The sequence below is a fragment of the Habropoda laboriosa genome, unplaced genomic scaffold (genome assembly GCF_001263275.1).
Source record: "Habropoda laboriosa isolate 0110345459 unplaced genomic scaffold, ASM126327v1 scaffold387, whole genome shotgun sequence".
Classification (NCBI taxonomy): Eukaryota; Metazoa; Arthropoda; class Insecta; order Hymenoptera; family Apidae; genus Habropoda; species Habropoda laboriosa.
This window is the reverse complement of record NW_017100510.1, coordinates 93605-109774: the sequence shown is the minus strand read 5'-3', so window position 1 is coordinate 109774 and position 16170 is coordinate 93605. Positions and strand designations below refer to the sequence as shown.

General features: G+C 32.8%; 2 protein-coding genes across 3 annotated transcripts in view; one reads left to right on the top strand and one right to left on the bottom strand.

Moving 5' to 3' along the window:
* Positions 1–710: 710 nt before the first annotated feature.
* Positions 711–2838, bottom strand: LOC108576326 (probable aspartate aminotransferase, cytoplasmic). 2 transcript variants are annotated; one of them, XM_017939289.1, is made up of 7 exons: positions 2728–2838; positions 2509–2652; positions 1927–2217; positions 1598–1854; positions 1257–1534; positions 1034–1176; positions 711–954 (listed from the first exon to the last, which is right to left on the bottom strand). In XM_017939289.1, the coding sequence occupies exons 2-7, from the start codon at positions 2618–2620 to the stop codon at positions 791–793; spliced, it is 1245 nt and encodes a 414-aa protein (XP_017794778.1). In that variant the 5' UTR covers positions 2621–2652; positions 2728–2838; the 3' UTR covers positions 711–790. The 2 variants fall into 2 exon arrangements, with proteins under 2 accessions (XP_017794778.1, XP_017794779.1); XM_017939290.1 differs by lacking the exon at positions 2728–2838 and having other exon boundaries at positions 2509–2660.
* A 461-nt stretch (positions 2839–3299) lies between these two features.
* LOC108576314 (multiple epidermal growth factor-like domains protein 10) overlaps positions 3300–16170 on the top strand; it is a 27116-nt gene continuing 14245 nt past the window's right edge. The window contains exon 1 of the mRNA XM_017939275.1: positions 3300–3424. The gene's annotated coding sequence lies outside the window, so the exon portion shown is untranslated. The remainder of the gene's footprint in view (positions 3425–16170) is intronic.

The following is a 16170-nucleotide window of genomic DNA, read 5'->3' as shown; positions in this document are numbered from 1 at the left end:
AAACTATGTTTAAAAAATATTCTTCTGAGAAATGTAAAAAAAATATATCCACTCTTACCTACAATAAAGTTGGTTACTTTAGAGTGCAAAGTATTTTTAAAAGTTTGGTCTCATTCATTAATATTATGGCTTTTACTATACACATAATGAAAAATATTAATTTAAAATTGTAGTCTTCTACATGATATATAAGATTTGTAACCATCCCTTTAAGGAACATTCATTTTTTGGATTTTAAAAACCATTGCATTATATCAGTCGAGGAATATTATTTTAAAGCAGAGCTTAATGACATTGGATATTAGCACTTGTATAAGTGCCTAACTATGTCAAGATTGGTAAAAACATAGTATCAAAATGAATGTGTGTCGTAAATGTTCCTTATTACTCTACAAACTATTAAGCTCAATGAAAATTATTTTAATAATAAGCGTTTGTACTAGCACATGTATTAAAATTTGGCAATTTGTAATACTTTGTTTATACTTTGTACTTTTGTAGACAAGGCGATTTATAACAAAATAGTTTAACTTTCATATGAAATAGAACTTTGTGATGATTTTCAGTAGTGAAATTTTCTGAAATGGAATACTTATGCCATCTGATAATTTGATCAAAAATATAATCATAACAAAAGTGTAATGAAAATGTCCTTTGTAGAAAATTTCTACAATTCTCAGTTAATTTCAATGCATATAAAATATCGGCCTACTTCAACAATTTTCGCAATACTGAAGTTTCAATAACAATTTATACTTATATAATATCATGTCTGATCCTAGTGCTCATTTCAACATGTACACTGTTTCTTCTTTTCTGGAAATAGCAGAACAGTTTCGTAAATTGCACTTGCGACGTAATCCAAGTTAGATTTATTAAGTCCACACATATTTATTCTACCACTTCGTAACATATATATATGGTAATGATTTATTAAATGTTCAACTTGTCGCTCTGAAATAATATTTGTTTCATATAATAAGACGCTTATTATAAAAAAAAGAGGAATAGAGTAGTTTTCTAGAATACTGACTAGTAAGACCTGTATAAGAGAACATTCCTATTTGTGTAGTAATATGTTCCCAACTACCTGGTGTTCCTAATTGAACCAGCCTTTCGTATAAACTCGTTCGCATTTGTTTTATTCTATTAGACATTGTAACAATATGACTTTTCCTGAAATATTTTAATTTTTCAAATTAAATATTTTCATTATTTATTGCAATTAATGCATATTTTTATTATTGATACTACACCATTCTTTATAAAGATCTGGATTTTGTAGCACAGTTGCAATTATTCTTGCTCCATGATTTGGTGGATTACTGTACATTCCTCGAACGATTAAGGTTAACTGAGATTTAACTTCAGATAATTCTTTTGTATTATTCATAACAACCACCAAATTTCCAGCTCTTTCGTTGTATAAGCCAAAGTTTTTAGCAAAACTTTGTGCACACATAAGTTCTATTCCACGTTTGGCAAACATTCTTACTGCATAAGCATCTTTATCTAAATCACCACTTGCAAAACCCTAAGTATATATATTTTGTACATTATTATTTTTGAAATTATTCTATTTTATAATGATATTTACCTGATATGCGCTATCAAAAAGTGGGAAAAGATGTTTCTCTTCAACTACATCTGCTATTTTAGCCCATTGCTCAGGTGTTGGATCACATCCAGTAGGATTATGTGCACATGCATGCAAAATAATTACAGCATTCTCTGGAGCATCTCTAAGATCATTAAGCATTCCTTCAATATCAAAATTACGGGTTTCTGGATTCCAATATGTATATTCACAAGCTTTTTTAAATCCTCCATTAATGAATACAAGTTTATGGTTCTCTGTTGATATATGTTAAATATTATGTGTAAGATGAATGTTTATTTTAATAGACTAAACTGTTTAACACTTACCCCAAGTAGGTTTGCTATAATAAAAGGTATCATAATGCAAAATGCGACTAAAAAATTCAGCTGTAACACGTAATGCTCCAGTACCAGACAATGTTTGAATACCAAAAGCACGACCTTGTGCAATAATAGGAGAGTCTGTACCCAGCAACATACCTGTTGCTGCTTGACTAAAAGCATCTAACCCCAAGACAGGAAGATATTCATGATTTTGTAGTTCATCTGCAGCTAATAATTTCTCTACCTTTCGAACAACTGGTAATACCCATGGTGCTCCTTCACTTGTACGATAAGCTGTAAATAATTTCAATTTTCGATAATTTCTACAAATGTTTAAAATTGTTCAACAGCTACTTATCATTATTCACAATACACATTCATATTTCTGATATATGTTATGTAATCACCAGATATTCCTGGAGGTCACTCAAGAGCATATTCATTAAGAATGTGAAACACAGAATATAAAAATGTGTTGGTTGGAAAACTAATTTTTCATATATATACTAAACATTATTTTGGATTTATATTATATTTGTTTGTTAATAAATTAAAAATTTATTAAATGAAAAATATAAAACATACCTCCTATAGATAAATTTACTTTTTTTTCATAAGCATCTTCTATAAAGGCTTTTTGAAGAGCAAAAACTTCTATTGGTGGCCCTAATTTGAGTCCACTGAACCTTGAAGTCATCTTTGTAACGTTTAAATATCAAACGACAGCAACTGTTTGTAACAATTTAAAGTGAGTTTCGGTTTGATCACACCATTTTATATGGAGTAACAAACACATTTACAAACCTCTTGTAATAGCTATCTGCTATGCTTGTATTTTTAATTTTAGATCTTAGAGATAAAAGAACTCTCTGTTTCACATATTCACGCTTAACTGGTATCATGAAAAATAGCGCATAGCCCGTCTACGCAAACTTCTCTCGTTGATGAATTTAAATTGACTTTGCATGAGTATGTAACAGACGTGACGTTCGACACGTAATTCTATCTTTCCTGTTATTGTATTTGAAAATCTTCACTTATACAATATTATATAAATTTATTAAAATTCTTAACAAAATTATAAACATAAAATTTTACATTTTCATGTATAAAATATAAGATTTTGAAAATACTGTTGAATAAGGTTTTATATATTTTACGAAATAATTGAAAACTTATATTAATATGAAAATATTGTTTATTGTTAACAGTTTTCTGAGATAAACGAAAGTTATGGAATATCTACTTTACCGATCAATCATTTTTACCGTTATATACGTTGTGATAGATGTCGTTCTATGCGAGTAAAAAGAAAACAGGTATGTGCGTTCATATAGTTTGGTCGATGTACAGAATTCCAGGATAGTTCAGTTGAAAGTTGGAAAGTGAGGTGTACGTGTTGCGTTTCGTTCCTTGTGCCAATTATTGTTTTTTTTCTGTTGTATTTTATTTATGTGTTCGTGGCTATGTGTTTTCGGGTTATTGCACGGAAAACCATAGAGTGAGTACATACTATTAAAAATGCTAATCTCACTTGCAACTTATTTACCCGATTACGATCAAGTACATTAAAGGGATGCTGTGCGTCTTGATTCGCTGCCGCGTTTTAATGAAGCATTCTTAACGTTGAACATTGCCAAATTATTTAAATTATGTAGTTATAGTTTCTTTGAATTATAGTCTCTTATCATTTTAATTACAGTTATGAAGAATGTTGATATATTACATAGAAATAATCGCGATTATGTACTGGAGTGTAGTAACCAGACGATTAATGCGATTGATGATGCGTTTATGGTCGAGATACGCTTTACAAGAGATTGTGCTATAACTGTATCTGTTGAGATGAAGTTACAGTTTGATTTTATTGTCGTGAAACGGGGGACTCTGATTGTCTTGTTTCTTTTTTTTTCGAGTGCGTTGGAAAACATGAGATTGAATAAGTTGTTTTTTCTTTTAATCTGAGAAATATTTAACGTTTAGTTGTCTATTTATACGGTATTGAAAACGACGTTGGAAGTGGTACTATCTACCAAAATATTTGACTTGTCCTCTTAGTCAAATTCGGAGTGATCTATCAACAAGTTTTCTTTGTCTTTCTTTCTCGTTTAGTTTCAACTTAAACAAGTCAGATTAAGTACGGAGCGAAGCGTAAAAAGCTAAACTAAAGGTTATATGAATTTGGAGCAAAAGTATTTCATGGTCTATTTTAGAAGTAATTTAAACCTGCTTTTTAATATAGTCTTGTATGTATTTAAATTATGGTTCAATCGGCACGATTCGAAACATGGTAACTGATTCATTGATAGGACATTGATGCATTGATCTGCTAGATGCATTTACAGACTGAATTATGTCTTTAAAAAAAAATAATTTGAAACCTCTATTTTAGAATATTGTAATCTTGTACTTTTGGCATTGTATTTCGGTAAACACATGCCTTGCGTTGAACTATTTTTAAATTTGAATCTTTCATACTAGAACTTGCAATAGAATCCTGCTATATGTTTTTTTAAATTATTCAAACTAATGAAGTGGTTATATTTTAAAAGAAATAATAAAAAATGTCATACTTGTGAGTTATAAAATATAAAAAAATTGTTGTTTCCTGTACTAGTCATTGTGGTTTGTAACAATTCGTATTCTCGTGTTATCTGGCCATTGATTATTAATAATATATTATTCGTTTGTTTATAATAAAATGTGTTATCGATGTATTTATATACCACAATTCATTAGAGTTGCTAAAACATATTATAACGTGAGTATTCTATCCTCTGATGGAAGTGGTTTCATGTTGTGGAACAAGTTTGATACTTTAAGAGAGACATGTAACGAGTTCAAAGCAACGTCACGTGACCGTGTTCGATATATGAATTGTATATAAATTCACGGCATTAAAAGCGTGGGAAGCACTACTCGATAATATGTACCAAATAGGACTAGAAATATCAGAAAATTTGGAAAATTCATGAAGTAGCATTTTTCGCGCACTGGAAAACGAAAATTTTCTTTTCTTCAAAATGAGTTTTAAGTTAAATCTGAAATGAGTTTCGGGTGTCCATAAAATGAGTCTTAAGCCGTAAATCATGCTACCTCTCTCAAAAACTTGGAATTTCCCAACCCTAAGGGTATAAAAATGACCTGACCGTATACTTCATGGGATTCCATTTTTATGGAACTTTATATAGCAGTTTAACGACTTTAAAATGCTTGACGCGTTATTGCTAATTGGATTGTAAGTAGCAGTGGATGTTGTTAGAATTATTTGGAGCGGTGTATCTTACTGTATTATTAAAAGGAAGCGCAAGGCTGTGCGTTTAGAAAACGGCGTGGGCCTCGATGATAGGAAACGGGAGAGGAAAGGGACATTTCACCCGTATAGCCGAGAGTATCGTTCAATGAACGCAACCTTCGTATTGGTGGTTGCTTATGAGCGTATGGCAGGACCGGTTGCAGTACATGTTCTTATATAGGTTGCTTCAAAATTAGCAGTACATTGACCTGTGAGCCTCATAAGACGGGAACAAAGGCGTTTTTAATATAGCTGGCGATTAACCAATTTGTAATTGGAAAATGTTTCTCTAAATATATACAAATTGTTTCAAAACTCCAATGCATATTAACCGTTTAGCTATTATGCGCCACTCTAGTGGCTTCCCTCTGGGTGATGCGTTTTTAACGAAGAGCCACTATAGAAACAGCGATTGCGGTATTAATTTCGTTTACATGGATTCTGCGGCAGAGCAGACCGTATATGCGATACAGTTCTACGGTCAGTTCCGTCATATTTAAAGGGTTAATTTAATAAACCAATTACAGGAGAGGGAGAATTTTTCCAAATAGATCATCAGGAGGAAACGAAAGTATCTTTAAAAATTAAGCCTACTTATAAATTTTGTAAATTTATAATTGGTAAATACTTTTTCTTATAAAAAGTAGTTCTTGTTCTACAGGGTGTCTCAGAATTCTAATTACAGACCCAGTAACAAATACATGTAACTACAAACTTTTGTGAGAAAAGTTAATCGTTATTTATACACGGTGTGTCAAAAATGTTTCTAAAAGAATAATTGACTTTGCTATAGTGTAACGTTTACGATTACTATTATGATTATCATTTTTTATACACTCTAATAGGCGATTTCACGATCAGTGAACTAAAGACAATCGGGGTAAAAATATAATGCTCCATTTTTTTCCCCCTTCTTCGGTAAGAAAATCGTTGAGGAATAGCAGCTATAAAACTCTGGTCTTCCATCGATCTTATCGATCACGGAATTCGTATCGACGCGTCGCTCTACCAGCGAACGAAATGTAGAACGCGTTGTCGAATGTAATTAGACACTTCCTCACGCGGTGATTGGATTTTCCGAGAATGACAACGCGTGTATTCGCGAATGAAACGATATTATCGAAAAACGATCAGCAGTCTATCTTGCTGTTATTCGTGAAATTTCTGCAGTCGATCGTTCTGAATAATTCGATTCCACTGACAGGTGCGTCGATTTTCCTCGCGGAAGAAATAATTGCTCCAATGGTTGCGGTGGAATTTTGTGAAACCTGTTAAGTCTAGCGTGAATGGGTGAACGCGATCGAATGCATTAAGAGATATTTCCACGGTTAGATTCGCGGCTGCTAGTGTAAATCGAAACGTGTAAGAAATCATTTTTAAGGGAAACTTTTTTTCATTTAGAATTTACGAAACTCTTTCTTTACACACACACACACACACATCTTTTTTAGTAGCGTTAAATTGAAATTTCCGAGAGAGAAAAATGAAGAAATGTAACAAAAATATTTAAAAAAAGTATAAATAAATAATAAAATATTAAAAAAATAAAATGTAACATAATTTATGAAACAAACGAGAAAAATTCGAAGAAGAATCTGGATTTCAAAATCGAACGAAGTTATTCGAATGGTGTAGAATTAAGTAAAGTGTAAAAGGAATTTGCGCAATGTTGTTTAGTAGCAAGGGAAATGTAACACGATAGGAATCGTTCTTTTTTCCCTGGCGTAAAGGTGCAACAGAAAACCTCAAGGTTACTTTCTCTTCTTTTATCTCTCTTTTATCTCTCTTTTATAATTAGATGGAAATTTTCGTGCCTTTTATGGCGGCAACAGTGGCTTAGACGAGTTTAATGAACGGCAATGAAGGTTATTGGAGGCCACAGAAGGTCGTAAATTACCCCTTTGAGGATCAACCTTCTCTGTAACAGAACGTTATTCGACTCAATGAAGATTATTAATTAAAACGCATTAATTATAGCACAAAGCGCAGAAGATTTATTAAATTGAAAATAACCAGATTAAATTGGAAATAAATCCTGAAATCAATTTAATAATCGAAACTTCTTATCAGCCAATAAGAAACATGTGTAAATATCTGTTATCTGTTTATACAGGGTGGCTCATAAGTCGCTTTATCGTGATAAATTTTCAGACAACAAATTTCCAAAATTTGAAGCAAAAATTTTCAAATATATAAAAAAAAAAGTTATTTAATTTTCAATCTTTTGAAAAACTTTTGAAAAACTTTTAAATAAGCTAAAAATCGTCCCAGAAATTGAGTTCCAGCAATGCTACGAAGGTCTCGAGCAATGGCGATTATTTAAAAAGCAAACAAATAGATATTGCCGAACGACTGAATAATTTCTATTCCGTTTGATTTGTCCTGGAAAATTTTGAATAAAGTATAGCACAGAAGCGGCACGAAACGTGTTAATCCTCCTTGACTCACAAACAATCCCACTTTTTCGTCTTCTCCGATTCTTTGTCGTTCACTTTCAATCCTTCTTTGAACCGTTCCTCGAACAATGCATTCTTGTTTGTTACTTGCCTCTGCCTATTGTTTCTGGCCATTGTTCGCGGGTAATCGCGAAAGCGGAGAAAGAGGAGAGATCCCGAGGACACACGCGAGCACTTGATGGAATACCAGAGTATATATCATATACATACACTACTGGCCAAAAGTTTGCAATCACACTGTGCATTGTAAGTTGCGCAAAAATTTCCAGAAAAATGTAAGCAATTTTAAGAAAAGTCTTTTATCATTCCAGTCAATCGAAATTAGGTCAATTTCAAATCTGTAAAAGAATTAACAGTAACAATTTCAAATCTATAAAAAAATTGACAGCTTCACAATTTCAAATTTGTAAAAAAATTAACAGCGCCAATTTCAAATCTATAAAAAACTTAACAGTATCAGTTTTAAATGTATAGAAAAATTTGTAGCATAAATATCAAATCTGTAAAAAAATTAACAGCGCCAATTTCAAATGTATAGAAAAATTAACAGCATCAATTTCAAGTCTATAGAAAAATTTATAGCATCCATTTTAAATTTATAAAAAAAATTAACAGCGTTACTGCTTACGCTTGTATCCTCACACGGAGCGGAATGTCGGTTAGTTGATAGGAGGTTAGAACATTCAACGTAAGTATGTAGAGTACGCCGTACTCCAGTTTTGGAAGGATCTGAGGACTGTGCGTGTCGTAATGTTCGATACACATACCTCGAGCGGTAAAGGTATATCTTCGTGAGTTTAGCTGATTCGTTACTAATGTTACACAGGAGAGGTTAGGTTGAAATGAGCGAGTCTGACTTAAAAACAATGCTACATATTTTAGTATAAATAAGAAGTTACAAGTTGCTTCAATCTAACGATCAGTTACAATGATAGTTAAATAGTTAAACGGTCAATTCTCGACTTGGCGAGGATATTCCCTTCTCGGCTTATGCGACCAGCCGCGGGGGGTGGCTTAGAACGTATTGAGAATGTAATAATTCTACGCTCGAAAGGGACTACAACCCGATCTTGCTCGCGTTAACGTTCCGACTGGCAGAGTAACGTTCTGGTAGAAGACTGAGCCCTAGGACGTTTGTTTTCTTTTTTTTTTGTTTATTGTGGGATGAATCCTTTATATCCGCGCCTAGATACTATGGCCTCTTTATCGGATGTCTTGGGAGGTTTGTGGTGTTACCGACGATGAAGTAGGTAGGGCAGATGCCTGCATGAAATGAACTAGGGGAAAATTTTCAAATAACCTAGAAACATGATCAGAAGAACTGAGTCCCAGAGCGTAAAAAATTAAGCCCTTATATACTCCAAAAATCGTGACTTTTGATGATGGGGACGTTAGATTTTCCTAGGAACGGAATATGTTCGTTTGCCCTATCTAAAAGATTTTCTAGGGGGTGCGCGATAGACTAAAGACTCGGCAACACCGCGTCGGCAAGGCTGCGTACGTATGTAACAACAGCATCAATTTCAAATCTGGAAAAAAGTTAACAGCATCAGTTTCTAATTTATAGAAAACTTAACAGCGTCAATTTTAAATTTGTAGAAAAATTAACAGCAGATTCAATATTAATATAAATTGACAGGGGATTGCAAACTTTTGGCCAGTAGTTTATATACATAGATGATCCAGCTGGTTTTTTGCTATTGCTCTCCGTTTGCTATTACGAACCTCCTCTCTTATCTTTCAGGAGGATCGATGTTTCTGTTGTTCAAGTCTCGCTTCTGGGAACTTTTGTCCATGTGTTTTTTTTTTTATGAGCGGTTCCATGGACAAAAGAAAATGGAAGAGAGAGGATTAGTGGTATTTGAGGTTTGGGATTACATAGGTGAAGTATTCGTGAGATAGGGCTTTGTAGAAATATCGCTGACATTACGTGACAGATATTACGGAAACGACGAACAACACGTCTCTATAGTGTCTAATTGATGCATTGTGATGGTCAATTACATGTACCGTGTTGAGTTAGAAACTAATACAGAGACGGATGAATGCACGTTTTGTTGCAGAGATTGTTTTGTCTGGTAAATTATTGCCTACTACAATTTTTGGAAGATTGACTAAAAAGCAGCGTTAAAAAAATATTTTCAAAGTATTGTACACACTTAATTTATTACTAAGAAAAAATATTTTTTTTCTATGGTAGGGTTATTGTACAATATACGAAATATGTACAAAATTTCGAACAATTTGTATGAAAATCTACTTTGTCTGAATAAATAATTACACGGAACACCATTATTATTTATATTATAAAAATGTGCATTAGTACATGGAAATGTATTAGAAAATATCAATTTATACTAATTTATAAAAGTTACAGTAAAGAAGAAAATTATAGCTGTTTCCTTTCTTCGCTAAATCATTCTTGTACCTATCTGTTCAAAAATATTCCTTTATATTCTATGGTATACCTGTACCTAATTCAATTTTAGTAAATTACGGAGCTGTCTCTTTTTTTGCAACCGAGTCTTCAATTAGCAGTTCCAGTTGCATTGTCGGAAGTGGCTAAATATTCTTTCCTGGAATTATTTTTTCTAATCATCGCGACGTGGTTTGCAATATTTGTTTGTCATAGTATGAGGTAGCTTGTTCGTTACTGCAGTAGTATGCAAATTGGATTCTAGCTTGTAGATAAAGAATTTTATTTTGTGTTCTAGATCTCATTTTCTACGTTTCAATTCCAGATTCAAAGTTTTACTTTCCAGGCGTCACTTTTCAATTTTCAAATTTTCGGTTTTACAATCCGAAGAATTTGAGAAAAAAGTTAGGTTAGGTTGACAAGTTTAACGTTAGTAAGATAGACGATTTCTAATCCTCTTTAAGTTTCAACTCTTCGATTCTGTTCTCTCATTTTCTATGTTGCAACCTTGAAATTTCAAATTTTACTTTCCCAGAGTCACGTTTTAATTTTCAAATCCCATGTTTTAAAGAAAAAATTTGAGAAAAAAGATAGGTTAGGTCGACAAATGTAACATTGGTTTCAATCATCTTTAAGTTTGAACTTCTCGATCCTCCGTTCTACATTCTCAGGTTCGAATTCCGTCTTCCAGTATCTAGGATAATATCTCATCAAACTTTCACACTATCGCGTTACCGCGATAGATTAATTAATCACGAAAGCATTTTATCCGGCGTTAATCAATGGATATTATTAAACACGTGAATATTCCATATGTAAACCGAGTATCTGGGTCACTGCAATGCGTCTAACGTTCGCTGCATAATTCTTTGCGAAAAAATTTCAGTCTACGTGATACAAAGGTCCCCTATGTTCTTTCAGCGCGACGTTTAATAAATCCCACCAGAGTACATACATATACATACATACGTACATGCATGCATTTCGCTCTGCGCTCTTCAAACAAGATCTGTGGATCCGCCGACATACAGCTCACAGTTCCCAGCGATGATAAGAGAAACTTTCATAATCATAATTTATTGCAAGCGTAAAAAAACCATTCTACATAAAATACTGTATTATTCGTAAGTCTTTTCAAACAAGTATACTTTTTACTCAAGATTGTACCTGACAATTTCTGTCAATTTTCATTCTTCTCCTCGGAGGGAGAAATGATTCTTCGAATATTTCTGTAAGAAAATCGCGGCGAACTTCTCCGACAGTAATAAAATTCACACGATTGCTTTTTACTTTCTTTCTAGTGATGATAAAATTCTTCTGCAAGCATTTCTCTAGATAGTACGTCTAAAAAAAAAACACAGAAGCGTGCATCGAATGTTAAGAAATGAAAATGAAGGGACAATTAAGATAGTGTTATTTAGTCGGTTTTTTTTTTCGTAATTATGTCTTTTTCACGTTATCAACGTTAATGTTACAAATTGTAAAAAATGCTTCTTCGATGAACTTGGGTCAAGTGTCACGGATTCCGTAATGCATTTCAATTAGCAGATAAATTAATCTACATTTATATAATAAAAATCGCTACGATAGCAACTATTTAATTAATGGCTTCCTGTTCATTTTCTAATTGAGGATGATGACGTTAGATAAATCTTATCAAATGACAAATAACTATTCTATTTTCTTGTTAGTTTTCAGTGTTGCGTTACGCTTAAGATAATTTTGAAAACTTGTCGAAACACTGTAATTTTCAGTGTTTTATTAGGTATTTAATTAGAAGACTGTGGATAATTAAGTATGCAAGAAATATTCAGACGATATTATGTGAAAATTATTAAGTATCAGCAAATTTTTTACTCTTATTTATCACAATTTTTGTTACAATGTGTGACAATTGTTTGTTTTTCTTTTTTATTTTCCACCGTGAATTAGTATCATTTATCCGAAGAAATTGTTAGATTCGGACGATCCATTGATTCCCAATTATTTTTAGAAAACAGTTTCTCAACTAATTCGTTCAATTAAAATTCTCACGTTGTCTGACCAAAATTAAGTATTGCTCTAAAGAGGTCTTCCTGTTCAATTAAAGATAACGTATCTTCGAGTTACATGTCGCCAAAACACTGTACAAACCTGTCTGCGGGCGTGTGGTAAACTCGTGACTAGTCAGAATGTTGTGCGTCTCGATTTTTATAGAGTATTTCCTGCCCTCTAGTGAACAGCTTCGAGAGCCGACTTCCTCGTTTTTAGCTACTAAACTTCGCGAACTGTTCTCTTCTTTTTGGTCGAAATTCCCTTTTTTTTTTTTTTTGTCAAAAACAGGTAGATATCGTAGTTTAATTCTTGAGAGAAAAAGAACGAAGGGAAAGAAGGATGAAATTGAAAGAAAAGACGATCATTTGCATAGAATTTTTGCTTGAAAATGTAACTTATACAATTTTTCAACATTTCACTGTTTTAAGATTTCAAACGTTCGAGTTTTACCATTCTTCAAATCTGCAACTTTCAATTTTTCCATTCTTTAAGCTTACAACTTTCGACGAAAATTGAAAAGAAGTCGATTATTCGTATAAAATTTCCTCGAAAATTTCTTTCACAATTTGCCAACGTTCAATTTTACAATTCTTCAAACGAGCAACATTCAATTTCTCAATTCTTCAAATCCACAACTTTCCAATGTTTCACACTTCAAATTTACCGAACAATAGTACGCTGCATAAAGTAGCTCTGGCTTCTACTCTCGCTTCCAAAAGCGAAATGACATAATGTAACATAAATAGACTGCTCTCTGCATCAAAGGATCTTGCACTTATACTTCATTCTATAATTTTACTTCGAATTTCACAGTGACATAAGCTCGACATAGTACACAAGCAACGTTTACGAACCCGCTTATTTCCTTCGTTATACGCGTAATTCGTTCGCTGCTTATCTAAGAAAAGAAACGACACTGCTCCACGGGGGAAGAAAAGAAATGATACGCTCGCCCCGTCGAGTTTTACATCGGTTTCGGCTTTCACTTCTGCCCTAGCTGCGAGATTATGTAAGAAAAATCGTGCAGCTTGCCCGTGATTATCCGGTTTGTAGGTTCTAACTTCCATTTCAGATGGACACGCACCTCGAGTGCATTTTCGAATTGGTGCAATCGTTGTTCCACATAAAAGACTATATGTTTCAGGTCGATCGAAATCGTGTGTACTTTTTAGAGTTTCCATGTGAATTTGTAATATTTACCTTAGGACGATTCTGGGGTCTTTCTCGACCTATCGTCTTCTTAATTTTTTTAGTAACTTTTGCTGTTATCAAGTTTAGGTTTCCTTAATTAAAAGTTTACATTGGAAAGTTTAGAAAATAAGGAAATTATGTTGAAAGTTTGTATTGAAAAGTTTAGAAAATAAGGAAATTATGTTGAAAGTTAATTGTCTAGGTTAATATGGTGTGTTGGTAATAAAAAGATCTAGTAATATAATTGGGTAAAAAAAGACCCAAAGATTTTAAGCGTATTATTAAATGAAAGAATGCACTAGGGTTAAGTCAATCTCATAAATTCGTGACGAATTTTATATTGAAATTTAGATCAATATTTTAATGGAAAATTTCATTGATTTTTCATTGATACATTTTTCGCTTATAGGGTGATTTAATATTCGTAACAATTCCAGGGGAGAAATGGAGGAGGATTTCTTTACTAATTTGAGTGGAAATTTTGTTGACTTTTTTTTCGAAAGAAAATTTTTCGTAAGATTTTCAATCTAGATTTTTGTAAGAATTGAAAAACCAATGCGGTGAAATTTGTGAATTTTATTTTTACTCGAATCCCCGAACTTTGAGACTTCAGATGTGTATTTTCGATCGAAGTGGAAATTGGAAAAGAGAATTTTTCCTTTTCTTCGAATTGTTGAAAATTTGTCAAATTGTTATAAGGATTGCATGTAAAATTTTCCTGACTGGTTAAATAGTAGAACGCTTGTGAAACGTTAAATTTGAATGTATCGCGTATTTCTGGAAAAAAATTGATCGAGTTGTGGGTGGTTTGTTTCGTTTCCCAGAAGGATCGTAAATGCAGCTGTTATCTAATTCTTCTATTTTTATTTGTAATACACCGCAGTGATAACCTAAGGAATACGACAATTCTAGTTTTATCACTTCTCACCGACACGACCGTTGCGATTAGATAACAGAACGTGTCGTCTAAAAATTATTAGTTCATTGACCAACATGTTGTTTTATTTTTTCGATATTCTTACATCCATTTCCTGCGGTCTTTTTCGATATTTCAGTGACATACTTCCTGTATCACGTATTAGCTAAATATGATACAGATTATTCGCAAACTCGTTCATTGGAGATTGGACATAAAAAACACTAGAAGTGCCATTGAACTTTCATTTCTTCCTATAATCTCTTTTTTGTATTTTTGATTAACAAGACTTTGAAATATTGAAATAAAAATATTGTAAAATTATATAAAATAGTGTGGACCATGTAAAAAATCAGTTTTGATATATTTTCTTAATTAAAAAAATGATTTCCTTCAAATTTCTATTATTACCATTTACAGCTTTCTTCAGTTGTAACAAAAGTAACTAGGAAATATAAGAAACAACTTTGGACAACCTATAGAAACAGGATTAAAAAAGAGCAATTAATTTATTATCACTATTAGCACTTTCTCTCTTTCTTACATAAAATAACGATTACCAGTGTTCAGTCACCTGTTTGATATGCAATCAGTACTTCCTTAAAAGGTATAATAAAACAAAAGTCATAGTGACAAACGGTATATGTTGCTACACAATTATAATACAATATCGACTTTCATTATTGCAATACTAACTACTAGTAATTCTTCAAAAATTACCAAGAATAATAACATAGATACTTTACACATACGTACACTTGTTCCCTTATCAGAAATTGAGGAAACCAAATCAGTCGTTAAGCTGTAGATACAATTTTAACGAGTTTTCAAATTCAAAAGCTATTCTATCGTTATTATTCTAAAATCAAATCTGTTTAATTACTGTCATCTAAATAATTATCAGATCTATTATTGTTATTATCTAAATTTTATTATTATTCTAAAATCAAATCTATTATTATTATTCGTATCATTATTTAAAAGACGAAACCAGTTATTACGATAAATTACTATCTACGATTTCAGACTGAATAATTTCTTCGTGGATTTCAATAATTTTTACATTCGACGAGAATGGAAATCTCAACCGTAGATAGAAATTTTCATGAATATATCCCTACTTCACACTTCCAAATGATTCAATCTCTCAATCACGACACCATGCTAATCACTTCTGGGTAATGATTAATCTTTCCGCGAAAAATGCACTTCGGCTTTTGTTTCGAATCAGAAACCATCAGACGAGCGAGGGAGAATCTCGCTGGTGGTGAGATATTATGGCTACATACTCCCGCCAAGAGATACATAGATGATAAAGTACTATGCGACACTTTATCGAGAACTCGCCTCGCACATCCTGTGACTCACTTATTGTTAGTGTCGCCCGGCTTAACGACCCTGAAACCCCCTTCTTCTTCTTTCTCTCTCTCTCGTCTTTTTTTTTTCCTCTCTGTTTCATCTCTTTCACCATCCTCGCGTAAACGAATTAACTCCCTCCCTCTCCTCTCTCTTTTTTTCTTTTTTCTTTTTTTTTTTTGAGGTTTAAGCAGCACACGCAAGGGTCGAACCCCTTTTTTCGCGCATTCACTCGTCGTTGCGCGTTACGCACAAGCTCTCCCGTTTCGGTACGAGCAGCAGCGCTCGTTTTCACAAAGCTTAATGGGATTATTACGTGTTCGACGCGTCGAACACCAGACGACTTACGGATGGGATTAAGTTCGATGCGTGTACTCGCGGGATCCCGCCGAGTCAGATTTTTTTCTTTCGAAAGAAATCACGTTTCGACGATTATACACACTGTTTGGTGGAGAAAATTGCGATGTTTGAAAAATCGAAGTAGCACGAATCTGAAATTTACAGATATCGCTTGGGACATTGAAAGGGAAACATGATTAAAATTTCGTTAAAAAAAGATAATTTATTTAGAAAAACAATTTAA

What these genes read in the sequence shown, in the direction of transcription:
- LOC108576326 (XM_017939289.1), bottom strand. Translation starts at nt 2,620, where the DNA reads ATGACTTCAAGGTTCAGTGGACTCAAATTAGGGCCACCAATAGAAGTT. An exon ending in TTATAGCAAACCTACTTGGG is followed by an intron (nt 1,855 to 1,926) that starts GTAAGTGTTAAA and finishes ATATATCAACAG; the next exon opens with AGAACCATAAACTTGTATTC. An exon ending in TTTTTGATAGCGCATATCAG is followed by an intron (nt 1,535 to 1,597) that starts GTAAATATCATT and finishes ATATATACTTAG; the next exon opens with GGTTTTGCAAGTGGTGATTT.